General features: G+C 51.7%; 2 protein-coding genes across 3 annotated transcripts in view; one reads left to right on the top strand and one right to left on the bottom strand.

Moving 5' to 3' along the window:
- Nucleotides 1–1,401: 1,401 nt before the first annotated feature.
- Nucleotides 1,402–15,859, bottom strand: MRPL37 (mitochondrial ribosomal protein L37). Its single transcript, XM_059137423.1, has 7 exons — nt 15,438–15,859; nt 11,861–12,044; nt 11,651–11,766; nt 8,680–8,865; nt 6,660–6,817; nt 3,527–3,730; nt 1,402–1,798 (listed from the first exon to the last, which is right to left on the bottom strand). Exons 1-7 carry the CDS (start codon nt 15,781–15,783, stop codon nt 1,721–1,723), a joined length of 1,272 nt encoding a protein of 423 aa, XP_058993406.1. The 5' UTR covers nt 15,784–15,859; the 3' UTR covers nt 1,402–1,720.
- A 101-nt stretch (nt 15,860–15,960) lies between these two features.
- The window catches only part of LOC131809727 (NADH-cytochrome b5 reductase-like), a 48,076-nt gene continuing 40,259 nt past the window's right edge, over nt 15,961–23,777 (top strand). For both annotated transcript variants that reach the window (XM_059137050.1, XM_059137049.1), the window contains exons 1-4: nt 15,961–16,051; nt 18,866–19,155; nt 20,010–20,158; nt 23,584–23,671. In XM_059137050.1, the coding sequence (XP_058993033.1) occupies nt 18,961–19,155; nt 20,010–20,158; nt 23,584–23,671 (432 nt within the window). In that variant the 5' untranslated portion in view covers nt 15,961–16,051; nt 18,866–18,960. The remainder of the gene's footprint in view (nt 16,052–18,865; nt 19,156–20,009; nt 20,159–23,583; nt 23,672–23,777) is intronic.

The raw sequence follows: 23,777 nt of genomic DNA, 5'->3' as shown, positions 1-23,777 counted from the left end.
TGGCCTGGCTGGGGAGGGGACCCGCGGCCTGTAGGCTGGAGGGGGCAGGGCTGTGCTGCTGCCCACAGGAGGGACCCTGGATGCAGATGGTGAGGCTGAGGCTGCAGGCTCTTGGGATTTGGGGGAAGCAGACACCTGTGGAAAAGGCAGCTGTCATCACGTGTGAGACTCCCAGCTCTTGACACCACAACACCTGCTCTCTGAGCCTCAGTCTCCCCATCTGTAGGGGGACAATAAAACCCGGCAGTCCTGTCTGCCTTGCCTCATAGGTCAGCTGTGCTGGACCCAGAGCTCAGCTCTGAGATCCACAGGGGACAGACCAAAGCCAGCCACAAGGGCGGTCCTCACTCAAAGTGGGCTGTGGTCCAGGCCCACCCTGCAGCACCAGCCCCTCCCAGGGCAGTCCTCGAACCACAGGGTCATCTGCTGGCGGCCAACTACCATGGCCGCCCGACTCAGCCTCGCTCCCACAGGCTCCAGGGGTTTCAGCCAGCACAGCCCAGCTTTAAGCCGCCACCACCATCCCACCCAAGCCTAAAAGGTAAGTTGCAAAGTGGCTAGAGGATGAGCCTGGGAGCCACACAGGGGCAGGGCTCCACTTGGCCATTTACCAGCTCTAGTGGCTCGTGCTGCCCGTGGATCTCCTGAGAGGCCCTCCAGCAGGGCCAGCCTCCCCGCTTCCCTCCAGGACTTGCCCTCCTCCCTGCTGCACCTCGGGCTCTCTCGCTCTGACGAACAGTGTGCATCCGATGACTGGTGGCAGGCCAACAGTGTCTGCAGAAAGGCTCCACTCCTCACCTCTGCTCCACGGCACCCAAAGAACTAGGAACTGGCCGAGACCTCAGGTGCAAACCCACAGAGCTCGAGCTCTCTGCCCAGCACGCCCCATCACTCCTCACAGGGGCTTGTCCTCGAGACCTTCCCCAAAATCACCTGCAAATCTCCAAGCGTTTACCTAGGAAGCAGACCTGCACCACCCACTGTGTGACCTAGGTGGCCTTCTACTATCTGAGGTCTCTTACCTCGAGGGCCCAGAACAGTGCCCAGCACACGGGCATTCAAGCGCTTCCCTGAATATGGAAACGACACGGGAGGACGAGACAGGGTGCTGGGTCTATGGTGCGGGGCCCAGGGCAGGACTCGGAGGTGGTGTGCACAGAGAGGCCAGCTGAACCAGGGAGGTACTTGATCTATTTACCTGGATGCTAGGGAGAAATCTACAACGAATGTTCCAGTCAGAGTTTCTGCAGCCCTGATGAAATGTGCCCGCAGTCTGGAGAGTCCCCTGAGAACCCAGGGAGCCTCAGAGAGCACCTATCCTGTGGCGGCCACTCCGTCTTCACAACACAGGACGTCATTATCCTCAAGTATCAAATGAACAAGGTGAAACTCAGACAAAGATTCTTATCTGAAGTCATCTTAAGTCAGAGTCGGCTGTGGGCAGAGCCTGGCTTACCGGGGGCAGGTCAGGCTTCAGGGCCCACACCCACGCAAAGGCCAGCTGACGGTAGGGCTCACATACAGCTACAGGCACCCCCCTCCCACAGCTTCCCCACACAGGCACAGGCTCCAGGGCAGCGGAAGGGCTCTCTGTCGGCAACCAGACTACAGGCCGGGTGAGCGTGGAGGCTCGGGCGGCCCAGCACTGCTCTGGATACAGCATCTTGTGCGGAAGGGGCCGGGGGGGGGGGGGGCTCGAGACCCCAGAGTGGTCCTGGGTTCACACAGCACCGTGCAAGTACAGAGCTAAAAACTTCCTGAATGTCTCAGGCTGGAAACCAGTTGGCCCAACAGGTTCCTGGAAAGAACACAGCCCATTAGGATCCTGCTACGAGGTTTAATGGCAGCAATAAAAACAAAGGTGGATTTTATGTAAATCCTAAAATGTCTGGATAATGCCGGTCTTCTCCTCTCATGGAGCAAAGAGGGGCACCAGGGAGCCGGCAGCGAAGAGATACCAGAGAGGCTGGGCTGGAGGACATGAAGCTCTCCTAGGGCTGTTGACACCGCCCCCCCTCCCTACCCCCTCCCTAAACCACCATGAACCAATGGTCTGCCTGCTTTTCATTCCCAGGGACAATAATCCCTCACTTGTTCACACACATCGATCAGGTACCCCCCTTCTCTCTGTACCAGGCCTGTGCTCTGTGCCAGAAACCTGAGAGTGGCTTGAATCTGGCTCTGCCCTCAAGGAGCTTACAGCCAGATCTCGGAACAGTGACGATAAAAGCTGACGAGCCTCACAGAAGACATAGGGAAAAGATGTTCAGAAAGCAGAGATGATTCATGGTTTCCCATGAGTATGAACAGGGCAAGAAGAGTCTTACAGGGCAAGAAGCATGGGCCGGAGTTAAAAAGAAAAGGCAGGATGCCTCTGAGAGACGAGTCTCTGTGCCAGCACAGGTAGGAAGCAGAAGGGCAAGGCTGGAGCCCAGGGCCTGTGCTGGGGGCCTAGGGCTGGGGGGGTGGGAGACATCTGACCAGCCAGGATGTGTCTGCCACTAAGTCAGTGTTCTGGAAGGGAGAACCCAGAAACATACAGGAGAGGAAGAGAGCAGGGTAAGAGCAGAGAGTACAGAGGTAGCTGGTGTGGCTGCAGGTGACACGCAATGGTGTCTGGGGCCAAAGAAGAGGGCCCCGCCCAGAGAGGCACTTCTGGGGCAGAAACAACACTGGCAGACGCTGGAGAGCTAAGCAGGCAGCTGCCACGCCAATTCTGTTCAAAAGCCCAACACCAGCTCCGTGCAGCACACCAGCTCAGGTCCGTGGGGGACCCAGGACACAGCTAGCCACAGACCCAGCAGCCCCCAAAGTCCCCTTGTCCCTTCAGGGTGCTTATCGCTGCCTGTCCTCGCATTATGAATCAGAACGGTCACTGCGTGCTGCACAGAAAGCAGGCCGAGACTCTGCCAGTGGAGCACCAGAGACAGTGACAAGGCCTCAGAAAGAATCCCATGTCTGCGGAAAGAAATGAATGAAGGCGTCTCCCACGGGACCCACCTCTGAGGAGCTTGGAGCTCCATTTGATGGAGGAGAAAAATCTGGAAACTGTGGGACTGTGCTGTGATGGGGGAACACGGGGGCTATGGGGACCCACCTGAGGAACTGCAATGGGGCTAGCAGTGGGATGGGGTGGGGGCGGGGAGGTCCTTATGCTAGACCTGGAAGGACAAGGAGAGGATGGCCCGACAAAAGAGAAATGGAGGGCAGGGGGAGAAGGGAGATGCCTCCTACAAAAAAGCAGCAGCACCCCTGAGGGGCCCGGGCCAGCAGCAGCAGGGCATATGGGGCGCGGTGAGGAGCTAGCCATGCTGGGGGCACAGGAAAGCGGGGCGGGGGGGGGGGTGCACGGAGGGCCAGGCAGGGCCCAAGACAGAAGAAGCGCTCCTGGAAAGATCCTGGGTAGGACAACCCTAAAGCCAGGGTCCCCGCTGCAAGCATCCCTTCAGCTCCACCCTTGAATTACTCTGGGGACACGGAGTCCCGGTCCCGGTCCCATCACCAGGCTGGAGATGGCAGGACTTACCACAACCACCTTCTTTTTGATCACTGGGCGACACCAAAAATGCTGATAGAGGAGCTGGTCTGAGTCCACCCAGACCAGATTCTTGACACCCTCGTTGGAGGCCAGCTGCGTGGTGTTCAGCTGCAGCACGAGGAACTGGAAGACACGTCCGTCGGTGCCCACGCTCTGTACAACCACAGGCTGCTCCAAAACCTTAGCGTCATTCTGAGAGGGAAACGGGACAAGGAAGTCAAACCAGACACAGCGGGGTATAAAGAACAGCACCGAACCGGCAGCTTCCACAGCCAGTGCCCACTCCCATCTAAGGCTCTGACCGTGGGGCAGCAGCCAGGGCGAGGCCGTCCCTCCCTTCTCCGGCCTGGCTCTGCCTGACCCAGTGCCTCCCAGTTGATAAGCACACAGAAACAGTAATTCCTGCCGCCGCGGGGTGAGGACTGGGCCAGTGGCAGAGTACAGGAAGGTGAGGGGAGCTTAATGATGGGAAATCCCTCAAACCCGTGGTGGTATCCGATGGCGACAACAGTGATGCTGGTTCCACAATGGGTCAGTGAATATATAAGCTCACTCCGTTCCCACTCTACTTGCCAGATGAGGAAACAATCTCAGCAAGGCTAGGGACTGGCCTGATATCCCACAGTGGCCCGGCCAGCGCTATGCCTACTCGGTTCCCACAGCACCTTGCTCCCAAGGGCCTGGCATCCCAGAAAGCCTGGAGAAATGGAGGGCATTTCTGGCTATCTGCACCGGCATGTTGGCAGTAGGCTTTCACCTGGCAGCCTGCGTGCTGGTGCTCCCCTTCAAGGAGCGCCACTCGGTCCGGACCCCCGCAGCAACCAGCTCCCACACACCTTGCACACACCATTTGGGTCACCAGCTTTACAGCCACCAGTAAGCTCACAGATCCAGCAGTCTGTCCCCACTTCACAGATGGGGAAACTGAGTGTCAGAGAGGTGCTATCATTTGTGCAAGGCTGCCCCGTGGGCGTGAGCCAGGATCAGACCCCACGCCAAGAAATCACTGAAACCCCTCCCATCATGGCCAAGCCCTGGCAGTCCCACACCATGGGACAGGAGTACCTCCTTTCACTCCCAGGAGTGTCCCAGGGTGGATGAGAAATGACACACTCACCCCTCCCCCTGAAGCTTCCAAACGGTGCAGCTGTGTGAGGGCCAGCTGCTGGACAGAGAGCCAGCAGGCAGGCCCTGGGAAGCAGAGCATCCTTGATCCAAAAACACTGCCTATGTCCACCCCTCCAGAGTGGAATGGGACATTAGGAACAGCTAATGTCAGATGGTGGTGTGGGCCACACCGGGACTGCTGGCCTTAAAAATACCTGTTCTTAGCTGCACGAGAAATAAATAAAAAGAAAAGTACCTCTAAGTGTTAGCTGAGATTCTGTATTGACTCTTATCTCCCTCTACAAATCAATAAAACTGCAGGTAGTACATAAATTTCTCAGCAATTTTACCTTTTACATGGAGGCTCTTCCTGTAATTGCTCAACTTCACATCCCCAGGAATAATTCGTACCTGGAGGGGTGGGGGAGGTCTCCCCTCCTACCCAACTGGGTGGCAATTAGCAGCAGTGTCGCTAGCCATGCTCTGCTGGCAGCAGCTGGCACAGGAGCGGCGAGGAGCCTACAGAGCAGGTCCCTGACGTGCCACCCCGTCTGCTCCGCTCCCCTGCCCGGGAGGTGGGAGACAGCACATCTTTTGAAGCTAGAGGGATCAGGGCGGCAGTGCTTGCTTCCCCATGCAATAGCTGTAGGACCTTGGGCAAGTCACCCAACCTTCCAGAGCCTTCCTAAGTACATAGTCAAAGAACGGAAACAAAGATAACCTTCCAGGACTGAAGAGACGCAAGAAGACACAAGAAGAAGACACAAGAATATATAAAGATGTAACAGCTGCCAATCTCTTAGCTGTGTGACACTGGGAAAGGCACTTGGCCTCCTTGAGCCTCAAATTTCCTCAGCTATGAGGCCAGGAGCATCTGCCATGAAGTTGCTACAGGCAGTGGTTTTCAAACCTCATTGCTGTGGTTCTCAAGCCCGAGCTAAAGCCAGCACCACCTGCAGGGCTCCGGGCAACACCAGTTACTTGGGCGCCACCCCGGAGTTCCTGATGCAGTAGAATCTCTACCTCCACCAAGTTCCCAGATGACACCAATGCCACTAACCCAGGCCCACACTTTGAGGAACACAGATATAAAGAACACTGGAATGTAACAAATGCCCAATATAGGCAAGGTCCATTCCATACCCTATTGCGTTTGCCCAACCACACCCCTCCAACCCCACTAGTTCCTAGACCACGTAGGATGGGAAACAGGAAAAAGAGAACATCATGAGTCTCTTCACTCCTACTGGAGGGCCTCAGACCTACGAGCTGGCAGCTCTCAGCACTCCCCCAACACAACCCTCCCCCACCCACCGGGATCCAGGGATCCAGTGTCCCAGGCCTGCTCGGGGAACCCCATACTGCCATTCCCTACTCCCTCCCTCGGGGCTGTTGTTCCCTGGCCAGGCTTTCCCCCATTTTAGGGACAGCTCTGTGGGACAACTACTCAGCCCGCATTCTAAACAATCCAGGTCCTTAAGACCTCCTCCCAGAATCAAGAGGCTATCACCAAGTGGTATCTTGGTCCCCAAGCCTGTCCTCGTTTGGCACACAGGTCTGTATCATCTCTGTTTCACCTCCTCCTGCCCGTGGAGGATCGTGCCCCCGTTCTGCTCTCACAGAACCACGGGGGTGTACTCGAGCACGAATAACAAAAGCCCGAGGAACTGGGCACACCCAGTTCTGCCCCCTTTTCCACCACTCACTGCTGTGTAATGCTGACAAGCTGCTTAGCCTGCCGGTGGTTCAGGGGCATAACTGGAAAATGGGGATGACAAAGAAACCCCGTGGGCTATTCTGATGAATACACGACGTCTCTTATGTAAAACACAGGCAGGCACACAGGAGGCCCCCAGATGCCAGTTTATCTCCACAGGGTGCGTGGAAGCGCCTGTCCCTGGAAGTCCTCAGTCAAGCAAGGGATCCCTCTGCACCTTCCTTCTTCCTTTAAGCAGTGTAAGGCAGGAGGCCAACACCACGTCAAGTAGCTCAGTGGTCTTCTCCGCATACATACCCCATAGAGGCGCCGGGCCTGGAGCAGGGCATTGCCAAAGGCAAACAGGATCATCTTGGCCCGCAGCTGATCTGGTTGAAAGCGGTGTGGCCGTAAACTGGCCGTCTCCAGGAAATACAGGGTGTGGGGGTAGGGGTAAGGATAACCCTCCTGGAATCCTGCAAGGTACATAATCATGTGGAGGAACGGAAATTAGTATCAGCCTGTCCCAGAGCCTTTGGAAAGTCACCTCACCCTGGCTGAGTGCCAGGCACCACAGAGATTCTGTAAAGGCAGAAGTCATCACCATAGTTCCAGGGATGGCAAACCAGTCTGCCAGTCACATCGCCCCTGGCCCCCGCCTATTTTAACAAACAGTTTCTAGCGGAGCATAGCCATGCCCACTCACAGACACAATGTCTACAGAGTAGCTGTCGGAGACCCTGTGTGGCCTGCACAACCTGAAATATTTACTATTTTGGCTCTTTACTGTGCCAGGTTGACTTCTGTGTGTTAGCTCTAACTCTACCCCTTTCGCGCTCATTCAAGCACACAGGGGACAGCAACTGCTAGTAGAAGAAAACATGGACGCTATGCTAATTCTTTTTTCAAAAGCCAATCATTAGCAACATCTCATACTTTATTATTCACGATAAAGGCCTGGTCTCATGCCTCCCAAGTGCTCTGCAAACGCTGGCACTGCGGGTCAAAGCCGAGCCCTTGTTCCTCCCAGCCACAACACTGCCAGGCCACCGTGCGCATCCCCTGTGGCCAAGAGTAAACCCTTGGTAGGCTGGCAGCTTCCAGAATGAGCAACCCAGATTAGTGGAAGTGGGTGACAAGGAGGAAGAAGCTGGGAAAACATGGGCTCTGAAAAATCCCAGAAGCAAGCACTACTTAGAGACGCCCTCCCTCGGGCCTCTGTCCTTGCTTCAGCTGCTCAGCATTCCCTGTGCTCCCAGTCTGAGACAGGCACCACGGTCAGACAAGGGCCAGGAGCAGAGGCCGAGCGTGGCCTGTCACTGCCTTTGAGGGGCTCCGTCCTGGGTTGGGGGGGGGGGGGGGGTCCAAGAGAGGGACATGTGAAGATCTGAGCGGGGTGAGCTGGGGCTAGGGAAAGACAGAGGAAAGGCCCCTGATGACAGATGAACTACTGAGGGGAAGAAAACAAGAGGTGGACAGCCACACACCCCAGGCAGAGGGAAGAGGACACACTAGAGCCTGTGGTGAGAAAGAGCACAATGTGTTATGTGTAGCTGGACTACGGCAGAGGGCGGGGGGTGGGGAGGGGGAGCAGCAGGGGACTCCTCAAGTTGAGTCTGAAAAGAGGGACCAAGACCTGAGGCCCTCATGTTGTAAGCTGAGGACTTCCACCTGTACCTGACAGGCCCTGGGGAGGTAGGGACAGAGGACTGAGGGAAGGGACAGAACGTGGGTGTCAGAAGGGTGCTTCTGGAACCAGGAACCAGATGGACTGAGAGAAAACAGCCCAGGTCAGGCTGGCCAACTAGGTAGGAGGTTGCAGCAATGGGCTGGGCCTCCTGGAAGCTGTCACCATGGAAATGAGGTTAGAAGGAAGGAGCTACAACTCCTAGGGACAGACTGGAGGGCGTGAGCCATGGGCCTGCCTAGCCTGATGCTCTGGCTTCTGTCGCCGCAGCCAGGGGAGGTGGTGGGGCCTTTATTCGATGGAGTTTTGAATGAATACTCCCATTCAAGGCCTGGGGGGTTCCTCAGTCCTAGCAGGAGTTTGGGCAGGGTTTAGGGGTACGCAGGAAGAGGGGTGTCTTTCAAGGGACCTGTGAATAAAGGAAACACTTTGCACCTGGCCAGAAGCCCCATAGCTACCCATTACAGTTCTGACATAACAGTTACCTCTCAGGGGTCAAAAGCAAGTGGGGATACACTGCTACGTGGCTCTCAGAAGAAAATGTCCGTGAGGTACAGAGCACAGACTCAATATTTAATATACTCCTTCCCTTCAGAAAAAACACGTCCCTCATCTCCACACTGTGCAGAGACACAAGGCTGTGACACTTACCTGTGTTGTCTTCCACATCATAAACATTGGATTCCTGAAGATCAATAGTGGGAGATATGGGATAGAAGGTCTCAAGAATATGATTCTTAGTAGCTTCAACCTCCTCTCTGGAGGCGATGGTGGGCAGCGGATCCTTGGCGTTCAGTCGAGCTCCACTGGAACCACGAACCTGAAGGAGAAAAGACTCTACAAGGGGAGAAAGACGATTAGTCTACCCTGATCCAAAGCCTTACCTCAGCTCAGCCAAGCCTAGAGCCTTCATCCTACCATGCTTCTCAAGTCTTAACTGCTTTCCCAGCTGATCAGCCTAATCGCAGAAAACAAAACTTTGGTCAAGATGTTGAGAAGGGGACCAACCAGAGCACTCTTCTTCCTGTGTTCCCTTGCCAATGACCCTGAGGCCACCTGGCAGTCTGGATTCGGGGATGCCCCACACAGATCTTCCCAAGCACCTGCTCTATGCTGGGGACCCAGAAATGAGTAAGAGCTACCCTCTGCTCTCAAGAAGCTTCCTAGTTGGTAAGTGTATATGTAAGTACAAACCATACTCAAAGACAGCAGAGAGAGAAAAAAAACTGACCTCCTCTGGGAGACCAAAGGATGGATAAGAGCAGTTTCTCAACTTTGGCCCTCTCATTTTGGACTGGCTAACTCTTTGATGAGATAAACTGTCCTGTGCACCGTGGAGGTCTGCCCGCACCCCTGGCCCCCACCCACCAGATGCCAGTAGAACTCCCCCCATTCAAGTCATGATAATCAGAAGTGTCTCTAGACCCTGCCAAATCTCCCTTAGGGCGCAAAATGCCCTTGGTTGGTTAGTAGTCACCCAGGAAAAACATTTTAGTTCAGGAGGAACATGTGCGAAGGCACACAAGTGTACTGCCCCATGGCAGAGTTTAGGGAGATAAACCAGGTGACGACCAGAATGTGGTAGGGAAGGAGGGAGGGGGCGAAGGAGGAAGAGACTAGAGGCTAAGAAGAAAGGCTATTAAACTCAACAACCAACAGTGAGGGAATATCAGGCCAGTCAGAAGGCCTCACCTAAGACAGATCGGCGTCCTGGCTACACAGACATCAGTTTAAGAGGAAACACACACCTGACATACCAGCAAAGCTGCCACTGTGAGCATGTGCACATGCCCCTATCTGAGGTCTCCACAGGAGGCCTCATGCCACCAGGCAAGATGTGCCTCAAAGGCTCCCTGAGAACAGCCTCCTGAAGATTCTCCACGGAGCCAAATCTTCCTCTGGAGGTGCTCTGGATAGTCAAATCACAGCACCATGGTAACAGATCAGGGGTGATGACCTTCTACATCTAACAGCTGGTTCGATCCACAGCACTGCCACCTAATTAGCACGTGGTCTCCCTCACTGCGTGTGTAAAGCAGGGATACCACGTCTGTGGATGGATGAACTCTGAGCTGCTTGGTAAAACACGTCACACCCACACCTCAGGAATAGTTTCCTAAAATATTTCCTGTTTCCTCACATATCATCTGCAAGGAAGATAAATGTGCCTGAACCTCTCCTAACCTTGGGTTTCAGATTCTCCCCACAGACCACTCTAGTGTGGTTTCCAATTCAATTCCCTCCACATCCCTCCTCCAGTGACAGCTCCAAATGGGGCAGTTTAATTAGAGGTAATAGTTGATGACGGGCCAACAAGTACTCCTCTATTAATGAGGTTCACTAATTTCCTTAGTGGTGCCATTACCTCTGCACAGCTGACTCCTTGCCAGGAAGTCCATACTCAAAAGGGGCAAGCTCGAGAAACCTGACCAAGCAGATGCCCTGAAAATCCCCAATCATTCCACAGCCGGTTTCCCTGCGCCAGGATTCCGTAGTCGGAACGCAGGTGTGCCTGGTACATCCCTGCCGGAAACCCCTGGGGTGGTTATCACCCACCCGACCCTCGGTCAGCGCTGCTCATGTGCCAGGAACTAGACACCGTGCACAAAAACAAGTGAGACACGGTCCCTAATGTCAGGGGTTCACTTTAGTGGGAGGACAGAGGAGAGATTAGAGAATTCTAATATGGTACAACATTGCTCTGGTAACAAGACACACGATGGGCACCAGGAGCACAGAAGCAGACTAGCTGATGACCGCACTCACGTAGGAACGGGGCTGGAGCTGAGCCTCACAGACAAGCAGAATTTAGCCCAACGAGGAAAGTAGAAAAAAGCATTCCAGACAGAACATACGGCACAGTGCAAAAGGTATAAAAGCTTGATGCCAAAAAGCTGCAAGCAGTTGAAGTGTACATTTGGCCTGGGGGTGTGCTGGGGGTGGGGCGGTAAGAAGGACAGAAGACCAGAAAGCCCAGCTGGCGGCCAGATCAGTGGGGTACATCTGATCATAAATGGCTGAAGTTCCTGGGAGGCAGTGAAGGGTCAGAAACAGGGGAGGGAAGTGAACTTTAGAAAGATCACTCTAGCAGCTACGTGGAAAATGGATTTGGAAAAGGAGAAAAGCAAGAATGGGGTAATAAGGCTCTGACCATCGAGTACGAGCTTTGTGAAGGCAGAGACTGCCTGCGCTTTATTACTTGTTATCTTCAACATTTAGGCTCTCATGGGCACTCAATAGATACTAGATATGGCTGAATTAAGTCATGGGAAGAAGTGAGGAAAAACAAAAAAGACTGAGGAACACCCGGGGCTCAGTGGGTTAAGCGCCCTATTCTTGACTTCAGCTCAGGTCATGATGTCAGGATTGTGAGATTAAGCCCCACATCGGGCACCATGCTAGGCAAGGAGCCTGCTTAAGATTCTCTCTCTCTCTTTCTCTCCCATCTTTCCCTTAAAAAAGAAAAAAAAGAACTGGTCTGTGGCTCAGGACAGGAGGATGTGTCTGATTCTACAAAAGTGGTCTGTGAAAGTTGGAAATGAGCACAGGCAAGGACACGGTGGTGGTGAGCAGGTAGTGGTGTTAAGAGTAGAAAGATAAAAAACAGACCAAGATGACCAACCTCGATTCCAGGTGGTAGATAACCTGTAGTTTCTGGCATAGATCCGCCTGGCCAGAGAGGGATGCTTGAGAATCTGAGATCTACACAGCTGTAGCAGACTGTCCACAATGATGGGGCTGGGAGGAAAGAAGAGACATTTGGAGATTTAAAGCACAAGGCTGACTCTAAAATCCATCAACTAGAAACCTTCCTGAGTTGGGGGAAACTTACCAGTAGGCCTCTCTCTTGGGGGTGTCTTCAGTGGAGTGCCAGAGACGGGCATGAGAGATCACGTTCAAAAGGCGTTCATCTTGGTTCTCTATGCAGTTCTTTGGATCAGCGACAAGGCTAAGCACTTTCTCAGGAAGTCCTTCTATTAACTTGGTCTTGGTAAGCCAGAGGGCCTGCTTTACACCTTTGGGGTAATCAATCACAAAAACAAAACAAACAAACAAACAAACAAAGCAGACAAGTATGAGTTGCTTAGGTCTGCCAGTAGCATCTTGGGGAGAGGTCTGCTCTGAGAGAGACGGGATTTGTACTGTGACATCTGAGGAGTCAGAACTAAAACAAGAGTGGAAGCCAGGACAGCCGATTCCAACTCGATGGCAGGCATGACTGTCTTCCAGCGGATGGTCAAACTGAATGAGGTAGTGAGAGCCTGCACAGGAGCGATCGGAATAGCAGTGGAGACGGCTGGGATCGTAAGGGTGAATCTTGTGGCAACAGTCCATCTGTTGCCTGCAAGATTCAGACAGACTCCAGACTCGAGGACTAGATCAGTATGCCAGTGTTTCAAATCCTCAATCCCTTTATAACCAAAATCCAAGTCCCTGATTAGAAAAGCCCATGGTCGGGGCAGGTGGGTGGCTCAGTGGGTTAAGCCTCTGCCTTCGGCTCAGGTCATTATCTCAGGGTCCTCGGATCGAGCCCCATATCGGGCTCTCTGCTCAGTGGGGAGCCTGCTTCCCCCTCTCTGTCTCTGCCTGCCTGTCTGCTACTTGTGATCTCTCTGTCAAATAAATAAACTTTAAAGGGGGGGGGGGGGGAGGAAAAGCTCATATCTACCAAATAGATCCCATGTATTAGGTGTGGGCCGAGGATGAAGCCCATGCTGCCGTATCAAGGGAAAACAGCTTCTGGAAATAATGGAATAACTTACTAATCATGAATAACTTCAGGGGCCCTGAGTTTGGGAGCACTGAAACAGATAATCTTTCACAACTCACCTAACCCTGAGCTTCTACAATGAGCTATCTTTAAGCAGATTTTTATATGCAGAAGCCCTATGAAATGCACTGCCGTGATTTTTCAGAAGGATCACACATGAACTTTATTACACAGGATCCTCCCTGGCCTTGGTACTGGAAGGTCGGGCTTCTCCTGGGATAGTACAGTTTTGTCTTACAGACATGGTGAACTGCATAACTGAAAATGTTCCTCTCTATACCAGGGAGCAACAAACTTTTCCCTCAAGGGCCAGATAGTAAATATTTTCAGCTTCTGAGCCATACATTCTGTCACAACTGCTCATCTCTGCCGCTGTGGCAATGGAAGTAGCCAGGGGCTACAAGTAAACAAGTGAGTGTGGCTGTGTTCTAATAAAACTATTTACAGAAACAGGCAAGTGGCCAGGTCAGCTGACACTGCTCTGCACCCTTAACAGGCTGAGAGCCAAGTTTGGGGCTCCCCTTTAGCAAAAAGAACCTCACTGAATGGATTTTTTTTATTCAACTCACTGTTTTATTTCTCCTTCATGTAAATTCCCTCACCTGTATGTTTTTAATTTAATTTGGCTGTGTGTAAAGTTTCTGTAATATGCCTGAAATACTTTTCAGGAAATGATGGGATATAAATAAACAAAAATAGATTTGATTCAGACTGCTTCGTTTTCAGACAGTAAGGAATGACAGCTATTGTCAGTGGGATGGGCTGTGATGCCAAGCAGAAGTCCCTTGCTCCCCCTTCCCCAGATCTGGCTTCCCTGAGGGAAGAACTGGCCCAGCGCTAGGGACCTAAGCTCTGCATCAAATCCACATCCCAGTCCCCTACCTTCAGAACAAAGTTAATACTGTATTCTTGTCCATGGCTGTAGTCACAAATTGACAGCAGGCTGGTGATGGCTTTGGTTAGCAGGCTACTCTCGCCAGCACATATCTTCATTTGTAAAGCTATGCCTGGGATTAAACCAAGCGGGGGGAGATACTCTCAAGCAATCTCCTTTGTGCTAATAAATGAAATGCTATGAACACAATGAGACTTTTTACTTTGAGGCTTATAGGACATGGTAAATACAATCATTTAGAAATATAACTTCTGGATTTTATGGTGCAGCAGAAAAAGCCCTAGACCAGAGTCAGATAACCTGAATTTTAGTTCTGGCACTGCCGTTGTTCCTTAAACTTGACAGTGGATTAAAATATTGAGATTTCATGGTTCCCTAGGATATAAATAATCATTAGAGCTGCCATTTACTGAGCACCATCATCTACCCTGTGCCAGGAACTTTATCTACAGATCAGATGGGATTTTATGGACTGGAGGATGTAATTCAGAGACTAAAGAATTTGTTTCAAGTCACAACCCTGTAAGTGATGATGGAGAGGAGAACCTGAGTCTGTCTACCCTAAAGCCTAGTAATGTTACAAGGGTCACACAAGGGTGGGGCACCTGGATGGCTCAGTCCTTAGCATCAATTCTTAATCTCAGAGTCATGGATTCTAGCCCCATGCTGGGTGTGGAGCCTACTTAAATTAAACAAAATGGGGGGGGGGGGGGGGTTGCCAAGTCCTGTGAGGTCCATTACAATACCCAGGTAAGGCAATGGGAATGTTTAGATGCTGGAAATTCAGCTTTCAGGAATGGGTTTGAGCAGCTTAAGAGGCTGGCCATTAAGGTTTTTTTTTAATCTAGGATTTATTCTTTGGTTTAGTCCCCAAATCCTGCCAGGTCTCTTTCTTTCCTAATTACTCCTTGGAAAATACTGCTCCCACTGACCTTGACCATTTTGTGTTTCCAGAACCTGCCCCTTCCCACAGTGATTTGGGGACTAAAGAAGAAGAGGTAAAAAGAGTAGGGAAAGAGAAGCTCAAAAAAAAAAGCTCCCTCACCCTTATGGACTCTTGAAAATAATTCTGGTTCTGCTCTAGACAGACTGGTTTCGTTCAGCTCAGTCATTATGACCTGTTCTTAGTAAAAGGAGAGCAGAAATAGGCTAGATAGCTTTTAGGTCCAGAACCCTTTCGTGAAAACATCTCAGCTCTGACCTCTGACAGAGGACACTGACCTAGGACACAAGACAGGTAGGCCTGGGTTCACTATTAACCCACGGCACCTGTGTGGGCACCTCTCTGTCACATTCACCAATCCTGCCAAAAGAGGCCATAGACCAGATTAAGCATGCTTTTTCTTTCCACTATAAACTCCCTCCATCGAATCATTCAATGTACAGTTACATCTCCAGGGTATTAAGAGCTGGAAGGGTCAATGTGGATCATCTAATCAAAACCACTGAGTTCACAGAAAATGGAGGCTCCGGAAATTTCAGCCACTTGCCCCAAATCACACAGTTAGATGGAGGCAGGGGCAGACCAGAAACCAGGTCTTTTCACTTCGCCATTCAACCTAACACTGCCTCACAGAAGCACACTTCTCATCCCACTTAAAGCTGAAACCCTCAGGAGACGTCATCACTACCCATTTCGCAGTCGAAGAAACCGACACCCACAGAGTTGCACGGCCACGGAGAGTTGGGGTCAGTGCTGGGCGGAGGAAGGAGATCCCCCTCCTGCCCGTCCTAGGGCCTCACCCTCGAGGAGGCGGCAACGCTGATGGAAGACGTAGCAGGCCTGATCCTTGTACAACGGCTGCTCGTGAATCGGGATTGGTCGGCGGAACTTTGGGTGCGTCCAACCGGGGTCCCAGGGCGGGAAGACCGGCCTCGCCAGCCCCGGCACGAAGTGCATCTTCCCCGCGTACGTGATGGGCTCCAGTCCCGGGATCTCGTACACCCTGTCCAGGGGACGAGGTTCGGGCTTCCGCGTAGAGCGCACGCCCCACTCATACGCCCCGCGTCTTGGCGCCCCGCAGTCCCCAAGGCCGAGCCGCCCAGGGCGAACCAGTGCCCGCCTCGCGGGCCCCGATGCCAACGCCATACCAACTTGATCCCCCTCAAGACCTCCACCTGGACGCCGCCATGTTCCTGCGCGCAAAGCCTGCTGGAAGCGAAAGGGGCTGGGTGCCCGAGGCTCGTTTTATGAGTGGCAGCCACTTCAACCAATCACATTCAGTACATTCGTACCTTGCCCCACCCCTCCGGCTATTTTCACTTTCTCATAGGTGAGACCCTCTTCCCGCCTCCCGGAGGGGGGGGGCGGGCGGCACCTGAAGGACCGCGTCTCGAGGGGAGGCGCGGGTGTGTAGGTGAGTGGTCTTAGAGGCTGCAATAGGACCAGTGTTAGAATACCAGTACTTCAAACCCGAAATTAGGGCAACTTTGACCGCTTACGGGCAGCTGAAGCTTGGGCAGGGCACTTCCCTCCGAGCCCCAGTGTCCCTCACTATAAAAATGGGTGAGAAATGTGTAAGTTAGTGTGCCTGCACAGCTCCCGGCCCGAAGTGGGTGCACTGAAGTTTCTTGCCTCACCACTCACTTCCCACGCTGCGGAACCTCGACCGCTGCCCCTCCCGGAGTCCGAGAGTGGCCCTGGCCACCACACCAGCGCTGCGTCCGACTGCGCGCCCCTTCCCCGGCGGGATCTAGTTTCCTCCCGTTTTCCTCGGGGTTTCCCTGTCTGCCTCCTAGAAACAAGGCCTGAGCTATGGAAGTGCTCTTTGCTCCTTGTGCCCACCAACACCGGTTTATCAAATGATTGCAGTGTGTCAGGCGCAGTGGTGAGCGTCGGGTTTTCGTTGGTGAATAAAACAGCTATGGGATGTAGAGCGTATGGGCAGAAAGTAAAGTCAATAAATAAGCAATTGGAACACGCACACGTATTTCCTATTCCTTTCCCCCTTTTTCTTTTTAGCACTTAACACTAAATGTCGCGTTTTCCATTTTGATCTTGTCTAATGACTGTCTCTTCCACCAGAATGTAAACTCCATGAGTGCAGGGGTCTTGGCTTCCTCGCTGCTCTATCCCTTGCACCTAGACGAGTGCCTAGCACTAGTAAATACATGCTAAATGAATCAATACATAATCGAACTAAATAGAGTGAGAGGAAGTGACCTTTAAGAAGGCCTGAAAGGGTGGGGAGAATCATCCCACCAGGGACAACAGGATGTGTCAAGACCTGGCTTAAAGTGGTGCGTCTTAGACTGAAGAAAGAGGTGAGGCTAGGAGGAGGCAGGAATCAGGTCTTTAAAGTTCATGACAGACTTGGCCAACTTCTCTGCCAATTTCCAAAATACCAAAGGAAGTAGGGTAGTTAAGACACGGAGAAGGTAAGCTTAAGGCAAATACTAATAGGAATAACCCTTACGCTGTCTTGCAGTTTACAATGAATAAATAGAGCTTTCCCTTCTCTCACTTTATCTTGCAAAAACTTCAGGAGTAAAAAAAGCATAAAGAGGGCTCCAGACTTCATTTGCTCACCATACACACCTGGTCCATAGCACAAGATAAAAACGTGTTGCATTATTATGACACCATGTTAGGCTGGAAGCTCTCTAAAAGTAGAGAGCCTGTATCCTATTTATGTCTTGTGTCCCAGCATGTAGCACTGTGCCTGGCTCTCAGACCTTTTCTATAAACTGAATGAGCATTCACCATTCACTTCCATATGCCAGCCTTGTGCTTAGTGGTAGAACAGAGAAAGAATAAGACATCATCCTTGTCCTCAAGGGGGTTGCAGCCTGCTAAACCTTCCTGAAGTCATAGAGCTCATGAACAGTAGATCCAAGTTTTCTGAAACCAAACCCTTTCTTGTATAAGAGAAAGATATATTGCACAAAGAGGGACTGTACTTCTAAAACCAAGTGGTAAGAGGATTTGGACAATTTCCGATCAGGGGACCAGGGAGGAAGATTGGATTCAAGCCAGAAGGCAACTGGGGAACTGTTAAAGGTTGCTAAACAGGAGACTGGTGTGATCAGAACTGGTGGCAGGTATGCTGATGGATGGTGTAGGGAGAGACTGGAAGCACATCCTCTGGGATCATGGAAAGCTCCAGTGTAAATGGACATGGAAAGCAGGATAAGTAGAAAAGGTCTTAAAGATTAGAAATCACGGAAAGTGTTTGGTAACCGAGAAACCAGACCTCCCTGTCTTAGGAGTTAGGTTGACCTTGGGTATGTTATTAACCACCCCCAGACCCCAGTTTTCCTGTTTAAAAAATGACATCTCTAGTACCAGCCTCATTATAAGGATTAAATTAAATGCAGCAGTTTGGTGGGTGACTTACCGAAGGAAAGAAATTAGACAAAAGGGGCATCTGGGTGGCTCAGTTGCTGAAGCGTCTGCCTTCAGCTCAGGTCATGATCCCAGAGTCCTGGGATGGAGTCCCTCATCAGGCTCCTTGCTCAGTGGGGAGTCTGCTTCTCCCTCTGCCCCTCCCCCCCACTCATGCTCAGTCTCTCTCTTTCTTTCTCTCTCTCAATCTCTCAAAAAAATAATATAAAAATCCAAAAATATATACTATTTAAAAAAGAAACTAGACACAAAAGAATACATTGGTGTGACTCTGTTGACATTAAAAAGCCAGCAAAGCTGAACTACAGTGCTTAAGTTTCTACACAAAGGGGGCAAAACTAAGGAAAAACAAGGGAATGATTATACCAAAGGTCAGGATGATGGTTACTTTGTGGGGGATGGGAGGTGATCAGGAAGGGATAGTTATGAGGGGGTTCTGGGTCACTAGCCAGGTTCTTTGTACTTGACTATGTGTAGTTACAAAGGTGTTCCTAACATTTTAACTTACTTCTAAATAATCTTGATAACTGCTAAATTGTACATAACTATTATATTTTCTCATTTAAACTATTTTTTTGAACTCAGTGAGCTTTTCTATGTAAAGTGCTTATCTGGCACGCAAAGCACAGGAAGAAATTAGGAAACTTTGGGTGCCAGCTCTGATCATTGCACCCTGTCTGCCTGCCCCCCCTTCCAGGCAGCAGGACTCAGGGTGAGTCCTCCCTGACCCAGTGCTCACACAGAGTTGGGCACCTGTGGGCCTCAGGGCGAATGGGAGCAATCAAGGTGACCAGAGTTTAACCCACATGTTTTCCCTCTCTCTCAGGCCAACAGGGGAGGCCCCAGGCCTGTGGCCGCGGACTCGGACCTGATCTGGGAAGAGTACCAAGTTGACCCTCCCAGGCTGCACAAGCACCAGCAATGATGGATGAGAGGGAGGAGGATGCCGATGAGGAAGCCTGGTTGCAGCTTCGGCCAGTGGAGCCCTTGCCCTCCCAGTGCTGTGGCAGTGGCTGCTCACCTTGTGTGTTTGACCTCTATCACCAAGAGCTGGCGAAGTGGGAAGCAGCCCGAGCCAGCAAGGACAGGAGCCTGCTGAGTGGGGAGGAGTCACAGGTGAGGGAGGACTGCTCCTCAGCCAAGATGGGTCAAGGTAGCAGTGTCAGTACCCTGCACCCATGTGGGGAAGATTTCCCTGACTCTGCATGGCAGAGATATTCGGGTTCAAAGCCTGGCCCAGAACTAGCCATGGGGTCAGCCCAGGTGTGGATGAGGTTTGGGCATTTTACAGGAGAGAGATCTGTGAGTCATGACATTCAGAGAAGACTTCCTGGAGGAGGTGCAAGTGAGTGGAATGTTAAAGGTGGTGGGCTGAGACTTGGAAGATGTGAATTTGAATTCCTGCTCAGGGTGTGACTTTGGACAAGGAAGCCACTACCACTCAGGCCTCAGTCTCCCCACATAGAAAATACGGATATTAGATTAGATCATCTCAAGGTCCCATCAATTTCTAAATTCTACAAATCTGGATTTTTAGCAGATTTGAAGGGTGAGTAGGTATTACATACATCAGAGATGAGTGTTCTGGATAAAGGACACAGCTTGAGCAAATAAAGACTCCCAGACAGGAAGCAGCAAGGCATTCTTGATAGAACAGAGAAGAAAAGGAGGCTTGAAGTTCGTCCACAGGGTCCTGGAGTGTCCAGCCAAGGAGGCTGCACTTTATCCTGGGGCTGACGGAGCTGCAGAAGGCTTACAAGTAGGGGAAGCTCAGTGTGAAAAGCTCGGGCCTTCTTCGATCAGAGCATGAAGGGCCTTCTTCGATCAGAGGTGAGGTGGGACTACTCTCTATTATTCAGAAAACTGCAGAGAGATAGCCTGTTCGGAAGGGAAAGCGAGAAGGGTGCTTGCACCTGCTTGCATGTCTACTGGGCCCCAAGTCCTAGCTGTTGGATATTTTCCTGTTACAGAGCTGTCCATCCAAGCTGAGCCCAGAGACCTTCCTGGCCTTCCGCATCAGTGCCATGGACAGACTCACCGAGGACACTTACTGTGTTCGGTTCGCACTCCCCAGGAACTGCCAGCTCGGCCTGCGGCCTGGCCAGCACCTCATCCTACGGTACATTCAGGTAGTGGGAGGCCAAAGCTTCGCAGCCCTGCTTGGCCGTTTGCTTGCTGTGTGGCTGAGGACAACTTGCTTAGCCTCCCTTGAGCCTCTATTGTTCACCCTTAAGACATACGTAGTGCCCCCTGACTCAGAGGATTCTGGGATTGTGTTATCATAACAACTAACAGCAGCAACAGTAACAGCAAACACTTCCGTGGCATTTACTCTCCAGCACACAGTTCTGTGTGCTAGGACTGCCTCCTAGAACACCTAGGAATTCACTGCATCCTCACAAAACCCTGTACAGAAGGTACCATTATCATTCGCAAGAGGAAACTAAAGTCAGAGAGGTTCAGTAACTTGCCCAACGTCACACAGTTAAGAATTGGTGGAGCCACAGTTTGAAGGCAAACAGTCTGGCTCTAGAGCCTGTGGTATGAATCTAATATTAGTGCCAGTTGAGAGGAAGGACACTTGTCCTTGAGAATAAGGGACTTGCCCAAGATCACACAGCTAGTAAGTCCTGCAACCAGGATTCAAACCCCCAGCCTAACTGCCCAGCTAGACTCTACCAGTCCTCTGAAGTTCCTTCCTCTTCCCAGCCTCCTTCTACCCTCTCCCTCAACTTTGAACCCCTCCCTCTGCACTCTCCCACACTGGCCCAGGGACAAGGCCCTTTGGGACCTGCAGGGGGAGGCATCTGCTAGGTGGTTGACTCTGGGTCAGAGGCTCAGCAGAGAGACAGGAGCTCTAGATGTGAGTGTGGGAATCACAGCCGGCACCTGGGTGGCATTTGGGGGTGTATGTGGCGTGGAAAGAGGGAGGGATGGAGGACCGAACCCTGGCAACTCCATCATTTGTGGTATTGGCAAGAAGGGGGGAACCAGCAGAGCCAACAGAGGACAAGGAGAGTGTCTTACTACGGGTCACACTCTAGCCACTTGCCTCATGCCATCCCCCAGTGTTTGCACCCAGTGTGTCCAGCCCGAGGCCTGGCTGGCTGTCACGAAAGCTCACTATCCCGGTGCCTCCAGGGCAAGCCACAGCCCCATGCAACCCTCCATCCATAAGTCAGGGCTGCCCAGCACTCCCTGTCCCTAGCTTGGCGTCTCTCCTCCACCCTCTATGCTGCTCCAGCAACATTCCTAACATAGGTAGCTAACCGTGTCCCTCCTTTCTCATGTTCCAAGGAGGCTCCCAAGGCTCCAGTTTCCTTTCCCACCGAGTCTCCCTGCTCCTTCCTCACACATGTGCTTTGCTCCAGCCCTGTGACCCCCCCCCCCCACCAGTTCCTGGCTTGCTCTGCATTTCCTACCTCTAAGCTTTTGCCTGGGCTGTGCTCTCTACCTGGAATTCCTTCCCGTCCTGTCCCCAATTTCACCTGTGAGTGGCCTGCCTTTTTCATAGCCAGGAGGGTAACAAAAGTTCTAGGAGGCCTCCTGAAGCTCCCCAGATGAGAGTGGTCCCTCTGTCTGGAGCATGTCTGTGTTTACCTCTGTGATGGCAGATGTCATAGTACTCTTGGCATCCAAGCCAGGCCACAGGTTGTGTTTCTTATTTCCCTGTTTGTTCCCCAAGTGTTCCTTGAATATTTCTGTCTAGTTTCTTGCTTGTGATGCATTAAGATGGGGCCTTTTAATTTTTTATTATTTTAAAGACTTTAAAGATATTTATTTATTTGACAGAGAAACAGCTAGAGAGGAAACACAAGTAAGGGCAGTGGTAGAGGGAGAAAAAGGTTTCCCGCTTAGCAGGGAGCCCAACTCGAGGTTCGACCCTCAGACCCTCAGATCATGACCTGAGCTAAAGGCAGACACTTAACGACTAAGCCACCCAGGAGCCCCTTATTTTAAAGATTTTATTTATTTATTCATCAAAGAGAGAGAAGGGAGCAGGGGGCAGTGGCAGGCAGAGGGAGAAGCAGGCTCCCTACTGAGCAAGCAGTGTGTTGTGGGACTACATCCCAGGATCCTGGGATCGTGACCTGAGCCAAAGACAGACGCTTAACTGACTGAGCCACCCAGGCATCTTTTTTTAAAGATTTATTTACTTATTTGAGAGAGAGAGAGTGCATGCCTAATTAGGGGAAGAGGCAAAGGGTGAGAATCTCAAGCAGACTTCCCAGTGAGCACAAAGTCTAAATGGGGGCTTGGTGCCAGGACCCTGAGATCATGACCTGAGCCAAAACCAGAGTTGGATGCTTAACCAAATGAGCCACCTAGGCGCCCCAGGGTGGGGTCTTTTTAATCTTTCCACATGTCCAAGAAGAAAGTTTTGCATACAGTAGGATTCAAAGGAGGAGTGCTTGGGTGTTTCTGGGAAGCTCTGAAGTGTTAGTCAGAGCTAAGGATGGTATTTAGCTGTGTGACCTCAAGCAAGTAACGTCCAAGCTTTGGTTTCCTCATGTGAGTTATTAGAGTCTTTTGGGTTTTTTTTTTTTTTTAAGATTTTATTTATTTATTTGATAGACAAAGATTGATAGTAGTCAGAAAGGCAGGCAGAGAAAGAGGAGGAAGCAGGTTCCCCACCAAGCAGAGAGCCCAGTGTGGGGCTCGATCCCAGGACCCTGGGATCATGACCTGAGCTGAAGGCAGAGGCTTTAACCTACTGAGCCACCCAGGTGCCCCTTTTGTTTTTTTTTGGTTTAAGATTTTACTTATGTATTTGAGAGAGAGAGAGAGAGAGAGTACATATGCTCACAAACTGGGGGAGGGGTAGAGAGAGAGGAAGAAGCTGACTCCCCAGTGAGCAGGGAGCCTGATGACACAGGGCTTGATCCCAGAACCCTTGAATCTCCACCCGAGTGGAAGGCAGACCCTCAACCAACCAAGCCACCCAGGCGCCCCTGGGTTATCATTTGTTAGATGAGATAACATGCACAGTATGCTTGGTGCGCAGTAGTTATTGACTACAACATGACTGCTTACAATTATTACTTGTCATTATCATCCTAGCCCCATTGTTGATAACATCATAGAGAGGATTCGTGCATGAGGTCAGGCTTTGGACTAGGGCACCATTGAGGATCCTTCTAATTCTGATGCTCCTGGTACATGGTAGTAAGTGTTTAATAAACATTAACAGTCTTTCTCTTTCTTGTTGTGTGGTCGAGAAGAGGTCAGGAAACACCACAGTGATGTCCTATAAACAGCCCCCATCATCAGAGGACTCTTTGAAGACTTTGCCATCCCTGATCCCATAGAACCACATCACAGGGACACATGTGGTTGTCCTCACTTTACAGAGGGGCAGCTAAGGGATCACTGACCTGCCTGGGTCTCACAGCCAGCACATGGCAGTGGGGGAACCCAGCGCCCCTTTTTTCTGCTCCACCTTCAGTGAGGACCACTGGGGACAGCTGGGCCCCAGGTCTCACCAGCCTGGCACAGAGGAAGTACCTAAAAGCGTTTGTTGTACCATATATTTCTCTTCCCCAGAGGGAAGGTGGACGGCTTAGAAATTCAGAGAGCCTATACGCCCATCAGCCCTGCCAACGCAGAAGGATACTTTGAAGTTTTAATCAAGGTGAGCCGACCCACGCGGGTGCCCTTCCGATGGTGTGGACGGACCCCGTTTGGCAGTCAGGATGGGTCGGGATGGGGTGGTGCTCAGCCATGGGGGAAAAGCCAGT

The sequence above is a fragment of the Mustela lutreola genome, chromosome 10 (assembly GCF_030435805.1).
Source record: "Mustela lutreola isolate mMusLut2 chromosome 10, mMusLut2.pri, whole genome shotgun sequence".
NCBI classification, from domain to species: domain Eukaryota; kingdom Metazoa; phylum Chordata; class Mammalia; order Carnivora; family Mustelidae; genus Mustela; species Mustela lutreola.
Note: the sequence above shows the minus strand (reverse complement) of the source record. Positions and strands in the feature narration are given on the sequence as shown.